This window comes from Hydra vulgaris, chromosome 02, assembly GCF_038396675.1.
Source record: "Hydra vulgaris chromosome 02, alternate assembly HydraT2T_AEP".
Lineage (NCBI taxonomy): Eukaryota > Metazoa > Cnidaria > Hydrozoa > Anthoathecata > Hydridae > Hydra > Hydra vulgaris.
Window position 1 is genome coordinate 13946347 of NC_088921.1, and position 24135 is coordinate 13970481.

Sequence of the window (24135 nt, forward strand, 5' to 3'; positions counted from 1 at the left end):
ATAAATAGAGTGCTCAATGTTCTTAAAGAACAGAGCAATAATTAATTAGTAAAAAACACTTATCTAACTTTTATCTTCGACTTGGAGTTTCACCATTGCTGGATCATCAGGAAGAGTTCTTCCTGATGATCCAGCAATGGTGAAACTCCAAGTCGAAGATAAAAGTTAGATAAGTGTTTTTTACTAATTATATATATATATATATATATATATATATATATATATATATATATATATATATATATATATATATATATATGTATATGTATTAGTAAAGAATCACTTAACAAAAACTTTTTTAATTATTTTTTTCATTTTAAATTTCTGTTAATTGATTTTTTTTACTAATTTATAATTGCTTTGTTCTTTTAAGAACATTGAACACTTTATTTTGTAGAATACATTTTATAGTTTATAGTTGTTTAAATATATATTGTTATATATATATATATATATATATATATATATATATATATATATATATATATAACAATATATATAACAATATATATTTATTTATATATATATATATATATGTATATATATATATATATATATATATATATATATCTATATCTATATATATATATATATAAATTGTATTACAAAAACCACAGCGTTTTCCCCTAGGTCGACAAGCTGTAAAAAAACTTTTTTACGACGTAGCAAAACCTCTTGAGAAACTTGGGGTGTATGAAAAAGATTTTATGCGTTTAACTTGGTTCGTCAAAGATTCTGTTGCACAAAATTTATCACAAAGTGGTAGTAAAATCTCAAGTAATGATCTTTCTTCTACTGTACCTTATATAATTAATGATAAAAGAGCTAATTTACATGAAGTTAAACAATATTTTGATGAGTCTGCTTTGGCAGAAATTGAAGTACGATGTAAGAGCACTTCATCCGATAGTTGGCCATCTTATCATTGTCAACATGTTCAATCAGCCAATAAACTTCAAAAGTGGATTCAGTGCGATCACTGTTTATATTGGTATCATTACTATTGTGTTGGTATTTCAAAAAAGCCTGGTCTTTTCAATTAGGTTTTGTATGGATCACAAAACCTAATTGAAAAGAATATATAATATATATATATATATATATATATATATATATATATATAAATATATATATATATATATATATATATATATATCAGTCGTCGATTCCAGATAGGCCGCAGGGCAGTCGACACAGGTTTTAAAGTGGGGGCCGGGGGGGGGGAAGGTAACAATCGTTATTTTTAAAAACAGTCTTTTATATCACTAATTTTTCTTAAAAAAAATTCTTTAGAAAAAAAGTGTTGTGGGAGGGGGCACGTTCCTCTACGGCCCTTCCATCTCCTTCGTGTCGTCGGCTGTGGGGCTTGAAGGGGCGAGCTTCTGACAGTACAGTAACAATTGTTCATAAAACTAAGTAGACTTTGCAAATGGTAAACGACTTTTTTCAGAATATGTAAACAAAAAACTATAAATTAACTGATTTTAAAATTGAGGAGCAATAGGCCGAGTGAATAAAAAAAGCAATTGTTTTTACTTTAATTGTTTTAAGCGTTTTTGGAGTAACTGCTCAGCTTATTGTAGAGTTTCCAAAAAACCGCATATATATAAAAAACCACGGTTTCGGTTTTAATTTAAAAAAAAACATTTAAAACATTCTAAAAGAAAAAATTTAAAAGATATATATATATATATATATATATATATATATATATATATATATATATATATATATATATATATATATATATATATACAGTGGTGGCCAAAAATTAAAGACCACTCTTTTTTTTTTCAAAATTTTATTTTAACCTTTGTATAGTTTTATTTTGGAAAAAGGTATCAAAAACAGAAAAACATTTTTAGAAAGAATTTTTGTTGTATTTTATATTTATTATAAAAGAATATATAATTTTTTACAAAATAATGTTAAAAAATTAAAAAACTGACTAGTAAAAAATATAAATGGGAAAAAATATTGGACAAAATTTCAAGACCAGTTTCAAAAATATTTCAAAAAGCAATAAAAAAATAATTTAAAAACGTGTTGTTCCACCATTTGTTTTTAAGCACTCTTGTACTCGTTCTGGCATTGAATTCATTAAAGTTTTGATTACTTCATTAGGCACATTTTTTCAAATGATCAGAGATAGAAGATTTCAAATCTTCCAAATTATAAAGTTGTTCTTTACCAAGCTTGTGATCAAGCCACGACCATAAATTCTCTATTGGATTTAAGTCTGGACTATTGGCAGGCCATGGAAGCACTTGAATTTTATTAGAATGGAACCAATCGCTAACAACATGCGCTTTATGACACGGCGCATTATCTTGCTGGAAAATAAATCCATCTTGCAACTGCCATAAATCAATGCTAGGAATAAGCGAGTTTTCCAAAATTTTGATGGACCTTTTTTTGTTGAGTCTACCATCGAATAAATGAAAAACGCCAACTCCACAGGTACTCATACAGGCTCAATTGCCTATTGAACCACTGCCTTGTTTTGTTCGTTTCAAAATGCATGATTCATCGAACCGTTCGCTTGGAAGTCTACGCAACATTACGCGACCTTTTCTGTTATCTACCTTAACGTTCATTTCATCACTAAAGACCACACGGCTCCACTGATCTGTTGACCAATTTTTATGTAGTTTGTACCACTCTTTCCTGACAAATTTTTGTTTTTTATTTAAGCGTGGTTTTTTTGCAGCAGCACGCCATAAATAATTTAAATTGTGGAGGACCCATCGCACAGTTCTAGGGCTTGCTTTCAGTCCATTTGACAGTGTCCATTTCGTAGACAAGCCTGTAGATGATGCTTGTCTGTTCTTTCATTAATCTCACTAACGAGCGAACATCACGGTCATATAAAATTTTATAGCGTCCAGTCCTATGACGATCATTAATTGACCGGGTCACTTTGTATCGTTGAATTATGTTAATAATGCAAGAGTGAGACCTTCCGAGCTTTTCTGCTATTTGTCTGATGCCATAGCCTTCTTCTTTTAATACAAGAGCCGCGTATCTGTCTTTTTCTTCGATCTTTGCACGCATTTTTGCAATATTTTTATATCCTTATTGCAATTCAAAAAATAAATGTTTATTTGATATCGAAACTCAGGTTTCGACATTTTATTTTATAGCCAACGTAATAAGCAATTAAGACAATTAAAAAAAATAATGGATTATTATTTTTAAAAAGTGCAAATTAAAGATTTGATAGTGGTCGTTAAATTTTGTCCCATTTATTTAAAGAAGATTTATAAGTACTCATCAGTTTTTTAATAAGTTAAACGCTATTTAATTAGAATTAGATTAAAAAAATTATACTACTTTAATCCGTATGTTTTAATTAACAAAATATTTAAAAAAAAAAACTTAATATGTCAATTAGAATCTTCTTAATTTTAATTTAAAGATTAAGAAACCAACTAAAAAATGAGTGGTCTTTAATTTTTGGCCACCGCTGTATATATGTATATAGTATTTAAAGTTACATATCATTAGATAATTTATATGACAGTTTACATAAGAGAACGATAACGAGCTTGCTCTAAAAACATTTATTTGCATTATTTGAAGCTATTTAAATGTTATTTATGCAGTTTTTTGTAAAAACATGATTTAAAAAAAGTTTTATATAATTTCAGTGATATTTAGTCTTTAAAACGGATATTGTCCAGTGTGGAAGGAAAGCGTATTAAACGTATGCATTTGTTATATTTGAAGGCCATATTTTAGGTCATAAAAAACTAGTTTAAGTTTAAAATTACCGAAAAATCCTTACATAAAATTACGAGTAAACGCTTAAATAAAATTAGCACCCCCCCTCCTTATTTCAGTGTAAAACTGTCTATGCATTTATATTATTGTGGTATATTTTATTTGAAATAATGTTTCTGTAATATTTTATTTGAAATAAAAATTTTAATCTATACCGCAATAATACTTTTTATTTAAATATTTATTTTAAATATTCAATGTTTTATTATTAGCATTAAATGATTTAAAAAAATCAAATAATACAAATTCTTATCGCGTGCTAATTACAAGGTTCGGGGGAGGGGAGGGGAACAAAAGGATTGGGGGTATTTTAGTCAAGACCTAATAAACAATCCGCTCTTAATAAAATAATGGAATTTTTATATATATATATAAATATATAATTTATATTTTATTCTAAATGGTTATGTAATAATTGCAGGGCCGTCCCGAACGGGGATGTTGGGGGTACTTCCCCCCCCCCCCCTACCCTATTCGAAAAGCTGTATATATGCATTTGAGTTGGCACATTTGTACCTTTAGTATTTTAGTTGGCAAGTTTTGAAGTATAGTTAGCAAATATCAAATATCGAAGAACATTTTTTATTTTTTATTTATTTGTGTCTCTAGTTGGCAAAAAGCACATACAACTTCCCCCGTGCGAGACCTTTTCGGGACGGCCCTGAATAATTGGGTCTCAGTATTACAAACTTGTTTTGATGCAAATAAGTATCTATTTATAAGATTTTATGAATATCTATTTATAAGATTTTGTAAATGTAATTCGTGTTTTCATATATTTACGACATGATATTTATTCATATAAATAAAGTGTAAACTCAATTCATGTTAGAAAATATTTTTTTTTAGCTGCAGTTTCCACGGTTTTCAATACCCGTATTGAAAACCGCTATTCAACTAAATTTTTTCAATTCCGAAACCGTTTACCTACCAATACCGATTTTTCACGGTTTTTAAAATTTTAATAATTTGAACTTTATAAAGATAGCAATTTTCACTAATGTTTTTTTTTGTGCTTGAATTTTGTAAATGAATGACAAAAAATATAAGTTGTTTTGTTACGCTGTTTGCAAACCACAAGTTTGTAAAATATTTGTAATAATTAGTTACTTTTTAATATCGTACTTATTGCAACGCTACAATTCCCTTTAAACAATTTGTATAATTTATTTTGGAATATTACTAACGATTGCAACATTACAATTCCCTTCGAAATTATTTCGGCATGAAGAAGTTTATGATAAAAGGTATATAATAGTTGTAGCATCAACTTAAAGTTTTTAAGTAAATGATACTGCTTTTATTACCTTCATACAGCTATTATAGCGTTAGTTTAAAGTTTTTATAATAATAGTTTATATACGGATAATTCCTGCTGAGAGTCAACTGTGCCACAATCACCGTATTTATCTGGCCGTAATCGATGTTTTCTACAAAAAATTACGTACCACCAAACCAAATATATTCGAGTGACGAATCAAATGAAGAAGATGCCGTTAAATATGATAATGCAAACGATTCCAAAGAACTTCTTTTTAATTTTACTTCGGAAGAAGATAATGATTCAGATTCTGATTATAATGACAATAATTATCTTAAGAGATTGAATCGCAGCGATTTTTTTGTTGATATCATAGAGAAAACTGCTCATGGAAGCATCAACCGAACATTTCGAGGTTGAATGATTCACGTAAACTGATTAAATTTATTAAATTGTCAAGCGTTCGTAACTCCATATTGCAAAAGCATGTTTTCGAACAAGCAAATAAAAAACTGATGCCAAAACTTGACATTAAAACTCGGTGGAAATCTTTGGTTCCCATGATTGAAAGGTTGATAAAAATGAAACCATACATTCAAAAAGCAGTTTTGGACATTGGAACAAATAGTTTTTATGAGGAAATCGAGTTTAAAGTTTTTGGAGATATTTTAGAAGTGTTAAAACCTTTTGAATCGGCTGTTAAGGAGCTAAGTAAGGATAATTCAATTATTCTGACTAGTGAAGGTGCTCACATGTTTTAGTTCAAAAATCTTTCTGAACAAATGTCTAACTTAAGTGCGTTGATGCTAGATTCCCTCAAAAAGCGATACGATAAGCGACGCAACAAGGATTTAGTGTCACTAATGAGATATTTACAAAACCCTAACTCAAATACGTCACAAAAAACGATGGCTCCAATTGTTCATCAATCAAGCAATTATTCAATATGTAAAAATTTTAAACAAAATTTTAAACAAAACTTTAACAAACTATTGGATAGTGTCAATGTCGAATCATCAAGTTGCTGAAGAAGCCAATAATAACCTTTAGACACAGTTACAACAATTCCAAAGCAAAGTTGATTTATTTCCGACCCAAAACTAGGTGTTCTGATCCATTTTCAAAGATAATAATGGAACTTAGGATGTTTGAAGCAAGTGGAGTTTGGACATCGAACTTAAATAAGATTGATGCTGCTCTCAAAGCTATTCAGCCCACGTCAACATCCAGCGAAATAACTTTTTCGGTTGCTGGTAAATTTTCAACTAAGCTTCGATGCTGAATGAATTTTGATATATTAAATGCATTAAATTTTTTAAAATACTATTTTCTGCAACGTTAAATTATTGAGTTGATACTGCTTGAAAAAATATTTTAATATTTTAAATAATACATTTAATTTTTAGATATTAAACAGTAAAATAAAATCAAACAGAAAAATAAAATTTGGTAAATTTTCTTTTTCTATTTTCTTTTTTCTTTTCATAAAGTGTTCTAAGGATTAGGCTAAATTATTGTTAAGTAGTAAATAACTTACTAGGCCGGGTGAATAAAAGCATATAATGAAAGCATGAAAATAAGCAATTGATTTACTCAGTAATTGGTCAGCTTTACGTAAATAAAAACTTTGGCAGTTTTCCTCAAATTTTTATTCACGTAAAGTTAAGCAATTTACTCAGTAATTGTTCAGCTCTACATAAATAAAAATTGGTTATGCTTTTATTTACGTAAAGCTGAACAGTTAATGAGTAAAAGCAATTGCTCGTTTAATATTCAACCGGCCTATTAAGTGAAATGTTTTAAGAATTGTAGAACGGATAAGTCTTGATATCGTTGTATGTTTATATTGTATGTACGTTTATAAGCATGTCGAAATTTAGCAATAATAAAAAATAAACGGCATAAATTTCGTACAAAAGTTATCTATACTTCCTTACAAACAGTCTGGCGCAGTTGTTTTTTTAATACATTGTTTCCAGTTTAGGATGTTGAATGCTGGATCTTCTTGACTCAATGCATGAGTTTTGCTTGTATCTCTGTTTTTATGACTAGGCAACTCATTCTATTATCTCCTAATGAGGGTACAGCTCTAAAACTCAGTTTTATGGTTCTAAGGCCGGCTGGTAGTTAGGTTTCTCGAACTCCGTGGAAGCTCTCAGAGAGACTGACTCCATCAACAGCTGAAAAATATCAAAGTATTAACACTGCAATGTTGCGCATGGATGACGTCCCTGTTTGTACTTTTGGTGTGCATTGCGGAGGCCACATTAGAGCCCTTTGTTACAGCTTAGGGTTTATTAGTAGTAATGAGGCAATTGTTTGGGCTATTAAACAGTGTTCTGAGTACATCTATGTTTTGAGTAAATTTTTCAATCTAATTTAAAAATGAATAAAGTACCACAAACCATAAAACACAAAAAACCATCATCATCACCAAGTTCTCTAAATCTATCATTTACTAATATTCGTGGTCTTCGAAGTAACTTTTCTTCTGTTGAGTCTTATCTCTTGCAAAGTTCACCAGACCTACTTGCTCTTTGTGAGACTAATTTGAGTTCAGCTGTATCATCTTGTGATATTAGTGTTGATGGTTATCTTCCTTTAATTCGTAAACACTCCGATAGTCACATGCTTGGCCTGGGCATCTACATTCGTAAGAATTCACCCATTTGTCGTGAAACTAGATTTGAATCCACAGACTATTCTTTCATGTGCTTTTGTTTAGCACCACTTCACTCTCTTGCCTTTCTCTTTGTTCTATATTGATCTCCTTCATCTCAAAACTGCACTCTTTTTGATATTATTTCTGATTATATTGACCAAGCCCTCTCTCTTTATCCAACAGCAAATATAGTTGTTGTCGGTGACTTTAATGCTTACCACTCTGAATGGCTTGGCTCTAGTGTCAGTGATTCTGCAGGCATTAAAGCCCACAACTTTTGCCTTTCCCAATCCCTAATTCAAATAGTCAACTTTCCAACTCGCTTTCCAGATAACCCGAATCATTTACCTTCTCTAGTCGACTTATGTCTTGTTTCTGATCCTAGTCAGTGCTCAGTTTCTCCACATTCACCCTTAGGTGCATCTGATCACAGCTTGATCTCTCTAAATACTTCTAATATTTCATTCTTCTTCATCACCTAAATCCCCCTATTATTGAACCTCTTACAACTACAGTAAAGCTGACTGAGATTCTTTCCATGATTTTCTTCGTGATGGCTCTTGGGTAGAAACTTTTTGTCTTCCTGTCGACAAATGTGCTTTATACATAACTTCGTGGATTCAGGCTGGCATGAAATCTTTTGTTCCATTGCTACGAATCCAGGTCAAGCCTCACTCTCCTCCATGGTTTTCCTCACACTGTGTTGCTGCGATTGCCAATCGAAACTGTTACTTCCATATTTATCAGCAAAGCAATTCTCAAGAAAACAGACGTCTATTTATTACTGCTAGAAACAAATGTAAAAAGGTTTTGTCTAACACCAAAACCCGCATTCTCAGATCATGAAATCTCGTATCTCATCTCAAAAATTAGGCTTCTGGAGTGTCTTTAATAAATCAATAATAAGAGAAAATCTTTAACTCCACCTCTCTTGTATGGTTCAGACTTTGTCACCTCACCTAAAGACAAAGCTGAATTGTTTACTAAAAACTTTTCATCAATATCATCTCTTGGTTCCACTAGTTGCGTTCTACCTGATTTTGCCAACAAACAGGTTGATCCATTGCTTGACATTCATATCACTCCAGCATCTGTATCTAAAGTGATTTCCTGCCTAGACTCTTCTACAGCTTGTGGCCCGGACAACTTACCTATTATTGTCTTGCAGAGATGTTCTCCGGAGCTGTCGTCTATACTCTCAAAACTATTAAACAAGTGCTTATCAGAGTCTTGCTTTCCAGCCTGCTGGAAAGCGGCATCTGTTATCTCTATCTTTAAAAATTCTGGAGAGCAATCTGATTCGTCTAACTACTGTCCCATAAGTCTTCTTTCTATCATAAGCAAGGTTTTTAAATCTTTAATTAACAAACACTTAATTTCTCATCTTGAATCTAATAACTTTCGTTCTGACCATCAATACGGATTTCGATCTTTTCGTTCCACAGCTGATTTGCTAACAGTAATAACTGATAGGTTTTATTGTGCAGTAGATAAAAGTGGAGAGGTAAGGCCGTCGCTCTTGACATTTCTAAAGCTTTTGATAAAGTTTGGCATGCTGGTCTTCTCCATAAGCTTTCTTTTTATGGTGTATCCGGCAACATCTTTGAGATTATTGAATCCTTCCTTTCCAATCGTAGTATAAAAGTTGTCCTCGATGGACAACACTCTTTTTCTTATTCTGTAACTTTAGGGATTCCTCTAGGTTCTATCCTTAGCCCAATACTCTTTTTAATTTATTTAAATGGTAGTATTATTCAGCATTGTTTGCTGATGATACTACCTTTTATTCTTGTTGTGATAAAAAACCAACACTCTCTGATTGCTTGGAGGGGGCATTTGAACTTGAAAAGGATCTCACTTCTGCTACAGCATGGGGCTCACAGTGGTTGGTGAACTTCAATACAGATAAAACTCAATTTTTTTCAGCCAATCTTTATCGCAATAATTTAGATCTTCCTATATTTATAAACAGTGATGTACTCGATGAGTCATCTACTCTTCATCTCCTAGGATTAACTCTTACTTCTAATCTTTCTTGGAAACCATATATCAAATCAGTTGCAAAATTAGCATCTGCTAAGGTTGCATCTCTTTATTGAGCTCGTCACTTTCTTACTTCGTATTCTATTTTTTATCTCTATAAATCTCAACTCCGGCCTTGTATGGAATACTGTTGCCTTATCTGGGGCGGATCTTCTAATGATGCTTTTTCTCTTTTAGACAAGGTTCAAAAACGCATTGTAAACATAGTTGGACCTGCTCTTGCAGCCAACCTCTAACCATTATCAGATTGTCGTAATGTTATTTTTATTATTATTATTATTATTATGTATTTCGCCGATAAGAAAAGTTTACAAGTTTATGCAATACAAATATATAAATACATGGCTGGGGCAAGAAGAAGACAAGTTCTGTCTTATCACCAAGCCCCTTTGAATAAAAATGTCAATAACAAAAATACAAAACAAAGTAACTCGTTAAATAAACATTAAACAAAACGTTGCGTTAAAATAAAATAACGATAAATAAAAACTAAAAAACATTTTACGCTATATTACAGTGTACTATATCCAAAAGTATACAAAGATTTTTTATTTATTTTAATTAAATTATTTTTTTCCTAACTGGTTTTAGCTTTATAAACCTTTTGAATTTAAATCATAAAATAACAGATAATACACGAACAACAAACAAACAAACAAACAAAAAAAACATTTTTTAAAAACATTTTTAGTATCTTAATGTGTCTTTTATATATGTAAAGTTTATTATATCAGATAAAAAAAAACGTCATAATGTACAAATTGAAATGTATATAGAATATATATTTAAACCATATTTATAAAGAAATAGACAAACGTGATTACTCCTAATCAAAGGCTTCAGAAAAATTTTAATTCGTTGTCATTTATTAAAAGCTTTTGCTTAAGTTTGTTTTTAAATTGTTTAATAGAAGAAATAGTTTTTAACTCATTATTTAATAGCATTTCCATAGTTTAGGACCTCTGTTAGCAATTGAGAACTTAGTAACAGAGTAATAGGTTTTAGGTTGAACATAATTGTTTTCTGAAAATCGTGTTGGGTATAGATGATAAATTTTTTCCAAAAAAGAGTTAAATAAAATAGGTGCTATTTTTTTATTAACTTTGAACATAAAAATAAGAATTTGATAAAGATTTAGTTGAAATACGTTGAGAATATTAAATTTAATGAATAGAGGTTTAGTGTGTGAGAAACGATCTACATTTCCAATAATTCTTAAAGCATGCTTTTGTTTAATTAATAGTTTATTTATTTTAGTTACGTTAGTACTACACCAGGCAACGTTTGCATAACTTAGGTAGCTATGAATAAATGAAAAATAAATGTATTTTAAACAGGTTTGATTTAATAACTGCTTAGCTTTGTAAAGTAGACCAATATTTTTCGAAATTTTATTTTGAATTATATTTATGTGCTCCTTCCAACTCACATTTTCATCAATAACAACACTAAGAAATAACAATGAACGCTCTCTTATTATACAAGAGTTATTTACAACTAAAATTGGAAGATTTAATGGGATGAGTCTCTTTTCATGAAGACGATGGAAGAAAGTATGTCTTCTCCGTCTCTCTGTTCTACAAATACTATAATGGGCACTGCTCTAAAGAGCAAGCGTCTCTTTTGCCATCAACTACAACTCATTCTCGTGTTACTTGTCATTCAATTAAGTCTCATCCTTTTTCTGTGACAGTTCCTAAGTGGTCCAAAAACGCTTATTCGTCTAGTTTTTTTCCTCGAACATTAGCTCTTTGGAATTTGTTTCCTTTATCTTGCTTTCCTGATTCATATAATTTGCAATCCTTTAATTCGTCCGTCAATCGTTTTCTTGCTCTACAATCTTCATCTTTTCTCTTTCAGTAACTTCCAACTTTAATTAGAGGCTGCTTGCAGTCTTGTTGGAAGCGAAGATGTTTAAAAAAATAATAATAATAAAAATAGTACGTCCAAATGTGTCACATGAAACTTGCCCAACGCTGCCTCAACGCTGATTTCAAAATATATTCCACAAATTTTTGTTGAAAATTTTATATCTTGTAATTGAACTTTTTATTTATATCGTAGAACATGTCCCTTTTACTAAAAATGTAAAAAATAAATTCCTTGGAGAAGTAAGTTCCTCATTAAATCCTTGCTTATAAATATTTTAAACTCAGGAAAAACTCAAAAATCATTAAAAGTTTGTAGAAAAGCTAATTGACTAAAAATTTTGTGACGTTTCGTGCAAATGTATTACCGATCAACTAATATATTTAACTTGTTTGATAAGTTTGTATTTTCTTTATTTTTGCATTGTCTTTAACTAGTCTAAAACTGTCTCCTTCTCCCTTATATAGAAATAATTTTCTAGTTTGTTTTTACTGTTATTTTATATATTAAGTAACAAATGTAAAATCAGTAATAAAACCACGCGATATTTAAACTTAACTTTAAAACCACAAAGAAGGTGTGATTAAATCGTGTCAAACTGCTCGCAAAATTAACATGGTTTTGGTTTACACCAAGACGAATACTTGTCTATTCGATCCGAATACACACGTATTCGTCACTAACACGTGTCTATATGGGTGTACATTTTGAAAGTGAAATTGAATGTGCCAGGTGGGCGCTTGGTATGCAAATTATACGCGTATTACAAAATAAAGTTTAACAATACTATCACTTTATTATACTATGATTATCAATTTATAATATTTATTATTATTTATAATATCTATTATTAATTATGATATCAATTATTATTAGGTAAATTTAGGATATAATGAGCACACACAAAAATTGAAATCTTTTTAAAAATAGTTATGCTAGATCCAAAAAATTTTTCGAATAAAGATTTTTAGGGATCACTACTTCTAATCCACTTAGATAATTGGGCACCCGACATTTTTTTAAGCAATCAAGATTTCGGACTTCAATCTAGGTTATATATAATATTTTAATACTGAACTTAATGCTGCCGCTGCTGCTGCCGCTACTCATTGCAGCCATATGCAAGTCGCAGCACTTTTTTTTATTACAAAATGTATTTTTACATGAAAATTGCATTTCGTCATTTTCGAATATCTCCTTAATTTTAATTAATAACAATTATTTGCCTTTTTATAAAGTAAACAACGTATATAAAGATATTTTTATATGTCATGTATATACATATACATAACATATATAAAGATATTATATACTATAACAAAAAAAAGAGAATTTTTAAAAAAACTTTTTAAAAACATCAAAACACCGAGGGAAATTGTTGCTCATATGTCACGATAAAGATGATTTTATGTTATTAATGCGCTTAGGTAATTAGTGGTCTGTGTATTTAACACACTAAGTTTACAATTTTACAATAAGTTAATGCTATCTTTACAATAAGTTATTAAACATTAATCGTTAATTCAAAACAAAGATTTTAAAGATTTTCTACCACTTACTAAAAATTATTGAAACAAAACGACTATGTAAAAAATAAGTATAGAAATGGTCATAATTTCAAAAAGTAGACAATATTTATTGTCTTTTTATGTATATACTATAATAATTTTTCTATCGCTTTTTATAAAATATTGGTGTAAGGAATAAGTATAGAAGTGTTCGGTGTTGAATAAATTTCCAATAACATTTTAATAAGATTTTTTTGAAATTTTAATTAAAAAAAATAAACTTTTTTCATTTTTAGTTTAAAAGGTCATTTTTTCTGCAATAAACTATATAATAACAACTTTTTTTTAAATAATTGTTATTTTTGAAATTTTTATAAAATTTTGCTTCTTTTGAGACCCAAAATGACATACTTTTGAAAAAAAATTTTTTACGTAATATTAGGGACCCATTAAAATTTTAAAGGTCTTGAGGCACCTCAAGATAATTTCCTAGAGCATTGATATTTTACCAGAGTATTTCTGAAATGAATAGACAACTTTTGCACACCCAGGCTAAACGAATTGTAAAAAAAACTAAAATTCACTCCACCCTACTGGACAGGTAGTTTACAAAATTATTTTACAAAAAAATGACTTAAGCAGTACTTATTCGCTACTTTTTTATATCCGAGCTTTCTAAAAATGTTCGGTTATTATCTACAATTTTTTAGAATGTTTGAAAAAAATATAGACGATATGAGTCTATGAAAAAATTAAATTTTTGAAATTTATTAAATTTTTCTAATCGAATTGAGTACTTAGAGATATTTGAGTACTTAGAGTACTTAGAGTACTTAGATTGAGTACTTAGAGTACTTAGATTGAGTACTTAGAGATATAAAGTTATTTGTATTGAAAAACTCTGTCTGCCTACCATAGATTCCAGAAACATCACCCGAGATTAACTGTGTTGAATATGGTCAAATTACGTTAAATAATAGATAAGTCTGCTAAACATGGAAAAAATGCAAGGCGTATAATAATTTTGTCCATTATAAAGTTGTAAATTTAAGAAATACAATAAAAAAAAAATTAATTTTACCGTTTTTGAGTTTCACTAAGATAGCATCTGAAAACTTTACAATAAAATCTGTCTTGCGATAAATATACTTTATGGTAATTGTCGAAACACTAGCATTATTTGATTTTAATATGAACCAGCCATCATTAGTAATTCTTCCATAACGTCTAACCGAACAATTAAGGTGAGGTGTTTGAATAAAATGCAATATATCAGGGCTAACTGGATTGAGATACGGTAATACGCACGCACTTTTATTTATGCGATTTTTTTGTATTTTTTCTATAGTTTTAATGTCTACTATCAAATTATCTTTTAATTGATCATTTGAACTTTCACGATCCTCTTTTATATATTCACCATAAGTTTTATTGTATTCACGATAACTGATATTATAATCGCGAAGTTCTTCATTATTAGCACTATTCTCGTTGTTATAGCGATTCTTATTGTTATATTCAATCGTAATATTTAAGTTTATTAAGATGATACAAATAAAAGCAAAAATAATCAATAAAATAAGTTTTTTAGTTTTAATCAACAATCGCATATTCACTGAGTCTTTTTTTATTTTGGAGACGTTCCAATTAGTTGTCGTTGGTTTTGATCTGATTGAAATTTTGATCGGTCTAAGCTGTTAATGATCAGTAAAAATTGCTAGACATCGTAAAAAAGCGGTTCTACAAAACTCACAATATCACTTGCATACATATATATGCTGTCAGTATAACATTAGAACAGAACAAAATTTGTCGTGATCATTTAAAAAGTTTACTTTTAAAAACTTATTTAAGTATGAAATTCTTGCTTTCAGAAACTTTGTAAAAATAATATTTAGTATATAAGGTTTTAGGGGTCGTCTATAAATTACGTCACGCTCCAGAGAAGAGGGAGGGGGAGAGAAATTAGTGGTTTTGTAATGACTCATACGGGACCTGTTACTAAAGAGTTACGATGTTGTGACGAGGGGAAAGGGATCACAAACGGTCAAAAGTTGTGTGACGTATTTTATGCATGACCTTTTATCACGGTTTATTATTTTTTTTAATCACTGTTTTTTTAAAAAAAAAAAAGCTAAACTACTTTTTAAAAGCCTCTCATCAAAAAACTCTCTCATCAAAAAACAACTCTCATCAAAAAACACCTCTCATCAAAAAACAACTCTAGTAGATTAAAAGTAGCGCAAACCGGACACTCTTCAAAAAAGCTAAACAACTTTTTTAATATTGAGATTTTATAAGATTTTTTTTTCTGGAATATAGTTGTTTATGAAAGCAATTCTGCAGTGTAAAAAAAAAATTCAAGTTTCTATGGAAAATAAGATTTAATTTTTAAAAAAGTGTCCGCTCTTCGGAAAATTGTCCCTAAAAGCGGACAGTTCCAAATTATATGAAAAAAATATTGATGAATTGATAAATTCAACATTTTTATTTTTATTCTTAAAATATGCACATAATAGTAATACAAACAGAAAAAAAATGTATATATATAAATAAGTAAGCTTGAGCTTTTGCTTCAAGAAATTGTTTGAAGAGAGCTCTTTTAAGACTGATTTTTACACAATTCGCCAATTCTTCTTGAGAAGTTAAGTTTAAAGTTGAAATTGAAGTTGCAGTTGCAAGCGGAATTAAGATTAGCATTTGTTGAGCAGTTTCAGGCAAAGAACTTGGGTGATTTTGAAACTGCTGATGATGTTATTAAGGTGTTACTAAAAGTTTGACAAACTTATTATTTTAATTTGGCAATGTTGTCTTGATTTAATGAAAAGAGCCAAGTGTTTACAAAACAAGCAATAATTTGAGTACGAAGTTAAGCTTTGTTGCTTCTATACAACTGTGCAACTCGGAAAAAAATTTTAAAATATCACGCTAAACATCTTTTACATGGCATAATACACCAACATCAAGAGGCTGCAGAATGTGAGATGATTGGGCGAGAAGGCAAATTAGTGTTATATTGTTTCCTTTACACTTTAAGACTACGCTTAGTGACACGTGTGTTCTGTGGCTATCCAAAATATGTTGACCATCATCATTTTTGAATATGAGGAATATACGTTTCATCGAGCAATTGCAAAAATTGATTACTTTCCATCCAATCAGATGGTGATTTTGTGTATAGTGTGTTTGGTGGGCCTCCTTTAATCCAATCATCATAGAGTCGATTCTTTGATTTGTAAACAATAAAAGGTGGTAGAAGGAATCTGTCACCATTAACACAATTAAGAACAGTGTAGTTTTTTTTTTCGTTATTTCCAGCTAATACTAGTAACGCTTTGCACCTCTTCAGGTAGTTACTTTCTCATCGCCTTTGTCACCATTGAAACTAGTTTCATCACAATTCCACTTTACTAAAACCCGTTTTTGTTAAATCAAAATGTTTTTTCAAAACATCAACATAACGGGCAATAATTTCTGGTGTGCATGACTCTGCTCTCTAAGATGCGATGTTTGTTGCTGTTCTTTCGCTTAGTTTTAAGTGCCATCGACTCATAAATACTTTGTACCATTTGTGACTAGGCGTTCCAATTTTGAACAAACACGTTTCATCATTTTCAATTAAATAGTCTCTCACTAAACTTTAGACTTGGTCTAATCGTCTACCAAAACCCCCAATGGCCAAGCATCTGAAGAAGGTGAACCATGGTTAACTAGACAAAAGGCTAAATTTTGTTGTGTTGTCACTAACAATTACTAAAGTCTTATTTGATTTTCGGTCGGATAACGTTGATTTTGGTAAGCGGTAGAATTGAGCTGCGCCTCTTAAGCTTAACTCGCCATTTTCAATCTTGTTCAATGCTTTTTTTATTTTCTTCTCAGTGTAAGGCTTCTCGTTTTTTTATTTTTTGCCATTATAAGTTTAGTAAATTCAATTCAGTTACAGATTTTTGAAATTAAAGAAACGATGCACTTTTATGATTACTTTTTGTACTTTTGCACTTTATCTTAAACAGTATAAGTGCAAAAGTACAAAATTAGTTAACACAAAAGTATGAAAAATATTCAGTCAGTGTGAAAAAGAAATAACATAAATTCAACATAATAAAAAAATTAAACAAGAGTGAAAAAATAATAAATAGGTTAAACTATTAAATTTTAATTGATTTTAGGGTGGATTTATTGTGTTCGAATTAAGATGAAAACTGAAAAAAAATCTTATTTTCCTCATAATATATTAACATTTTTAAAGATTATGAAAATTTAAAACTATTTTTGAAATTAGCAGAAAATTTCCAACAAATTAGTTTCCTACGTTTTTAAATTGCCTTTTTAAACCTTTCATGCTAAGAATCTAATTTCCAAAAATAAATTTGATTTTTAGTGGTTAGATTTTGTTTAAACTTAAATATCTTATTAAAGCAATCATCTGAATAATCTTTTTTTGAAATTTTATAATTTTCCACACACTAAGAATTAAAAACATTTTTAAATTTTGCAAATATCTTTATTTTTAGTGAAGATGATTAGTTTTTTGATAAGTGTCCGTTTTTGCGTCCGGTTCGTGGTACTTTTACTTTATTGCTTCAAATTATTTCATTTACATTTTAATAATAATAAACTATCTTTAGTAGCTGTCAGTGCATCTTTTATTATAATATAAATTTGCTATGTGTATAATCAATTTTTTTAGAGAATAAATTTTTTCAAATACATATTAAATAAAAAATGCGTTCAATTTGCGGTGTTGGTGCACCAACAAACAAAAACGTGGTAAACTTTGAAGATTCTTGATTTTTTTTTAAATGTTTTTTTATCAAAATCAAACCTGATTTTGATTTTTGGAGATGAAAGCTTTTTACTTACAGTAACTATGGTTACTTACAGTAACTATAACAATGGGTTCAAACAGTAAAAATAAAAAACTTCAAAACTAAGTACTAAACAAAACAATCATGCACCATTGGCCATTAGAGCTCAATTTATTTCAAAGTAAACTAATTTGAAAACTAAAATATATATTTTTAATTTATCAATATTATAAATAAAGTCTATATTTATTATGGAAATCAAAAAAAAAATCTAAACGTAATGACTTTGATCTATACATTAATGATGTATCGATTGGTAAGGAAAGAGGCTTAAACTTCTAAGTTAAATGCTCTTTATTTGAAGCCCTACTGGCTTCTTTGATCACAAAGCAGAAACATAAATATACATTTATATATATATATATATAGATATATATATATATATATATATATATATATATATATATATATATACATTTATATATATATATATATACATATATATATATATATATATATATATATATATATATATATATATATATATATATATATATATATATATATATACACATATATATATATGTGTGTATATATATATATATATATATATATATATATATATATATATATATATATATATATATATATGTATATATATATATATATATATATATATATATATATATATATATATATATATATATGTATATATACATCATCGGATGTATATATATATATATATATACATCCGATGATACTATTTGCTGAGCAAAGAAATAGCTTTAAGCAGCATGGGCGCAGCGGTAAGACCTTTTTTTTTTAAAGCGCCCTTGGAGCACCTTATTCACATACTTCTTGAAGCACCATCTTTGCCAGACACAAAAAAAAATTCAAATACTCTTAGAAAACTAATCCAAAGCAGCCTCAGTTATTGATGAACATTTTTTTGTACCTAAAAATTATGCATCGAGGTAGGAAACACCTAATTTAAACTTGCATTCCACAACTTAGAGGTCGTCTATAATTTACGTAACGCAATTTTTTTTACTGTGGTTGACCCCTCACTTTTTTCGTAACAACATCGCAACTCCTTATTAACAAGTCTCGTACAAGTTGTCACAAAACAACTAACCCTTGCCCCTCTAGAGTGTTACGTAATTTATGGCCAATCCCTTTATTTGGATTAAGATCTGAGTAAGTTTAACATTTTAGTTTAACACTCTTACCAACTGAGCTACCTCTTTTTTAAGCTTGTACATCAAAAGTCCATATAATTCACAATTTTCATTATTAAACAACTTTCTGAAAATTAAAAATTTACAAAAAAAAATTAAATAACAAAGGAAAAATTGTATTTTTTAAATTAAAAGTCAATCAGAGACTAGAGACGAAAAAAATTTTTAATATTATTCATTATTACGTAAGAAATACTTAACTAACTTTTAAGCATAAAACAAAAGTTTTAAAAAGCGCTAAAAAAGGTATTAAGTTTAATTAAAAGCAATCATAAACTTGCATATAGAAAAAAAATATGTATATATATATATATATATATATATATATATATATATATACATATATATATATATATACATATATATATATATATATATATATATATATATATATATATATATATATATATATATATATATAAATTAGTAAAAAACACTTATCTAACTTTTATCTTCAACTTTAAGTTTCACCATTGCTGGATCATCAGGAAGAACTCTTCTTAAAGTTGAAGATAAAAGTTAGATAAGTGTTTTTTACTAATTTATTATTGCTCTGTTCTTTAAGAACATAGAGCACTCTATTTGTAAAATACACTAACATAATTTACATATATATATATATATATATATATATATATATATATATATATATATATATATATATATATATATATATATATATATATATATCGCGTTAAAAAAGTATAAAGTTTAATCAAAAACAATCATAAACTTGCAAATGGAAAAAAATATATATATATATACATATATATATATATATATATATATATATATATATATATATATATATATATATATATATATATATATATATATACATATATATATATAAATATGTATATATATATATATATATATATATATATATATATATATATATATATATATATATATATATATAAATAATCTAAAAAAACATTAACCTATAAAAATCTCAAAGTGCTGTCAACCATTACTAATTATAGTAAGTCTGTTCAAGATGAAAGTCTGCTCAAAATGAAAGCATTTTTAATATTTAAAATCTGTGTCATGCTCTTACTAAGATGATATTCAGTTAAACTATTATTTGATTAAAAATTTATTTAGATTGAGTCTATTATTAGAAACAATTTTTATTCTTTGACATTCAAAAAAAAGTGAAAAAATTAATTAAAGAGAAGAAATTTCGAAAGAGTATATAAAGTTAAAAATAACGACGGAAGTTTATATAAATAACTGGCGAAAAGCATTTATATTCTAGTAATTACTTGAACGTTATAAGAAATTGAAAATATTTCCATAAAAATTGCTAAAAACGCCGTAATTCTATATAAAGTCAGACATATATAGAGTTAACACCAATTAACGTAACTATATTATTCATTTATTTAACTATATTATTCATTCATTACCATATAAATAATGCAAATGTTATTAGGGTAAGCGCTCACAAAATCAAACTTAAATCTATAAAAATAAAATTTAAGTTTGGTTTTGTGAGCATTAACTAAAAACAAATGATTTTTCATGTTTCCATTTGATGTAGAACGTTTTACTGAATGAATTTCGACAAATGGGCAGGCTTTTTATTATCTAATTTGGTTTCTTCAATTTCCAAACACGGTTTGCAATAATAATTGCTTTCATCGAGATTTTGACCATCTTCAGCTACGAATTCTCCATAATAATTCCGAACAAGTGAAGCACATTTTTTTTAAAGGTGCTGCACAATCTTATCTTCAAATATTTTATTGATCAGTTTTTATTTGGTTCGCGACAAGATAATGATGTATTATTTATTGATCTTTTCATATTAAATCTCTAATTACCAAAATGTAAATGTACCTGGAAGAAAAGGAAATTTCTTCTATATGCAGTTTTCTCCTAATGCGGCGGTAAATAAGAAATATGTGTTATCAAATTTAATTAAGTTGAAACATCTGGTATAGTATGTAAACTTATCCTTATAATTTTTTTATAATAAATTACATTATTTCAAGGGGTTATATATACCCTCGTTATTCAAGTAATATTAAAAACCGTTAAAAAAATAAACAAATAATAAAACTTCAATGTAATGTGTTCTTGCGTCTTAAAAAAGAAAAATAAGGTTTCCAAAACGACGGTGTGACGTAATCACCGTCGTCTTCATTCAGGCCGCCATCATTTGGAGAACACTGGTGAAACTGTATTTCTAAGGGCTCTCTCACTTTTCTCTTAAATAGTCTTCCTCTACTTTAACAGTGTTGTTATTATTCCAGCCGAAGGCACCAAGGCAATTTCTGGAATAAATATAATATTGCAAAGATGCAATAACTAATGTGCAAATAAAGCCGCATTCTTGTCACGATCCAAAAATAATTTATGGTGTATTTAAAGGTTTTATCCAAAGAGCTTTTGCATTATGCAGTAAAGAACACATAAATCATGAATTGAAGTTTCTAACAGAAGTGTTTACAGAAAATGGTTATAATAAAAAAAATACTTCAAAACATTGTCAAAAAAATAAAAAACAATAAGCAAAATAATCAACAAAATAACAACAATAACATCAAAAAACTAGAAACAAGTTATATTTCTCTACCATGGGTACCAAAATTAAGTAATCAATTAAAAAAGATATTTAAAAGTGTAGGCTTTACTCCAGTTTTTAAATCACCAAAAAACCTTCAACAATTATTAACTCAAAAAAACAAGTCTCGAGATCCCTACAACTCTTACCCAGGAGTCTACAAACTGGAGTGTTCGCGTGGAAAGCTCTATGTAGGTGAAACAAAACTCAAGGTTTCAACTTGCATTTGCCAACATCAAAAACATACTTTTGAGGGAAAATGGAAAAATTCGGCCGTAGCGGAGCATTCCAGAAATTGCCATCGTGCCTTTGGCTGGAATAATAACAACACCAGTGTTCAAATGAAGGCGGTTTTTCACCAGTTTCACCAGTGTTCTCCAAATGAAGGCGGTTTGAATGAAGACGACGGTGAATACGTCACATCGTCGTTTTGGAAACCTTATTTTTCTTTTTTAAGACGCAAGAACACATTACATTGAAGTTTTATTATTTGTTTGTTTTTTTAACGGTTTTTTATATTACTTGAATAACGAGGGTATATATAACCCCTAGAAATATTGTAATTTATTATAAAAAATTTATAAGGATAAGTTTACATACTATACCAGATGTTTCAACTTAATTAAATTTTATAAAAGCTTATCTAAGATGTTAACTTTTAAAAATTGTTATCAAATTATAAACCGAGTCAAACCATGGAAGTAAAAATTATTATACTGCCATGGTCGAACGAAAAATAAGCGCAAAAATGAAGCACAACAAAGTTTATAAAAATCAGAGAAAAAAAAAAGGATTGATCGTAAAATTATAGTTTTAAAAAACAAAAACTGACCATTTCAGCTGTATTTTAGCGGCGGCTGCATTTTGAATAAAATAGCGGCTATTAGTGGCTATTAATAAAAAAGTGGTGGTAGTTGGATATTGACTAAATTGGCGGCAGCGGATGAATAGAGGCGGCGGCTACCAAGTCTAGGTCTGTGCATTTCGTACTAATAACTTATTTAATTAATATATTTGTATAAACGTAATCATCACTGCTGAAGGGTATTGTGATTTATCCTCCTCAGGCTAATTAGCAAGCAAGCAAAGACAAGTTTAGCTCACTAAAGAGCGTCATTACCCACTTTTTCTGACCAAGAGTAAGTGAGTTTACAAAGAAAGAAGTAAGTTAGGGTCAAAGTGAGAAGAAGTCGAATTAGAAAGATATCATAGTGAGAGCGGACAGATAATTGCACTGGATGTTAGAATGTTAGAATTCACTCTTTTTTGTTTTTTTTATTACAAAATAATAAATATTAACTATTTCTGTATAAAAAAACATTTAATGTATACGACAAGTTTTACATTCTCTCCGTTTGTATATATATTTCCGTTATTACAACGTTATAACATGCGTTTATAATACTAAATATAGCTTTGTCACGTAATTTTAGCATTGCTTTGTCCGTAATTATTTAACATTATCTATGTTTATATTTTTATAATAATTTTTTACTTTTTTTTTTTTTTTTTTGTAATTTTCACATTTTTTTTTTTTTTTTTTTTTTTTTTTATTTTTTTGTATTTTTTTTTTTTTTTTTTTTTCATTTAACAATATTCTCTGGTAAAAGTGACGTTGGTACATAATATACAAAGAACACGGAAACTCGAAGAGGATCATAAGATCCTGTCACCGAGAACCGTTTAACAATACAAAAATTATAAACCAATTATTTCAAAAAAATATAAAATAAAAAGTAAACACCGTTTAAGTGTAAAACACCTTCATACAAATAAAATAACCTCAATTATAAAACACCGTTTAACTAAACAATAAAAAAATAAAATAAAATATTAGAAATTAGTAAATACCGTTTTTATGAAAACCGTCATACAAATAAAATACCGATTAAAAAAACAATAAAAAATAAAAACAAATATTTTAAATTACATTTAGAAGCACTTATAAAAGAGAAACGAGATCAGAAGAACTCGAGAATATTTTCTATTGAGAAAATAACTTTTTTCAGTTTGTTTTTGAAAGAAGAAAAATTCCAACTTTGGGAAAAATCAAAATTTTTTAAAACTATTTGGTTCCACAAATAAGCTCCGCGATAAGATATAAGAGACCTTCCAAAATTTGTATGCGAATAATGTTGATAAATAAAATTGTCATTTCTTAGATCATATTTGTTTCTGGGCTTTATTGCATATAAATTTTGAAAAGGTATTGGAGCTAAGTTTATCTTACATTTAAATATAAAGCAAAGAGTGTTAAAAACATTTAGTTGGTATATATTAAGAATACTCATTTTGAATAAAAGTGGTTTTGCATGAGTAAAACGATCTTTAAAATTTATTAGTCGTGCTAGATGCTTCTGTTGCCGATAAAGAGGATCTAATTGACATTTT

At 28.4% G+C, this 24135-nt stretch overlaps 1 protein-coding gene across 1 annotated transcript in view; it reads right to left on the reverse strand.

Moving 5' to 3' along the window:
* LOC136075863 (uncharacterized) overlaps positions 1-24135 on the reverse strand; it is a 63088-nt gene that overhangs the window by 33830 nt on the left and 5123 nt on the right. The window contains exons 3-4 of the mRNA XM_065789300.1: positions 19164-19239; positions 14208-14820 (exon numbers count right to left, since the gene is read on the reverse strand). Of these exons, the coding sequence (XP_065645372.1) occupies positions 14208-14820; positions 19164-19239 (689 nt within the window). The remainder of the gene's footprint in view (positions 1-14207; positions 14821-19163; positions 19240-24135) is intronic.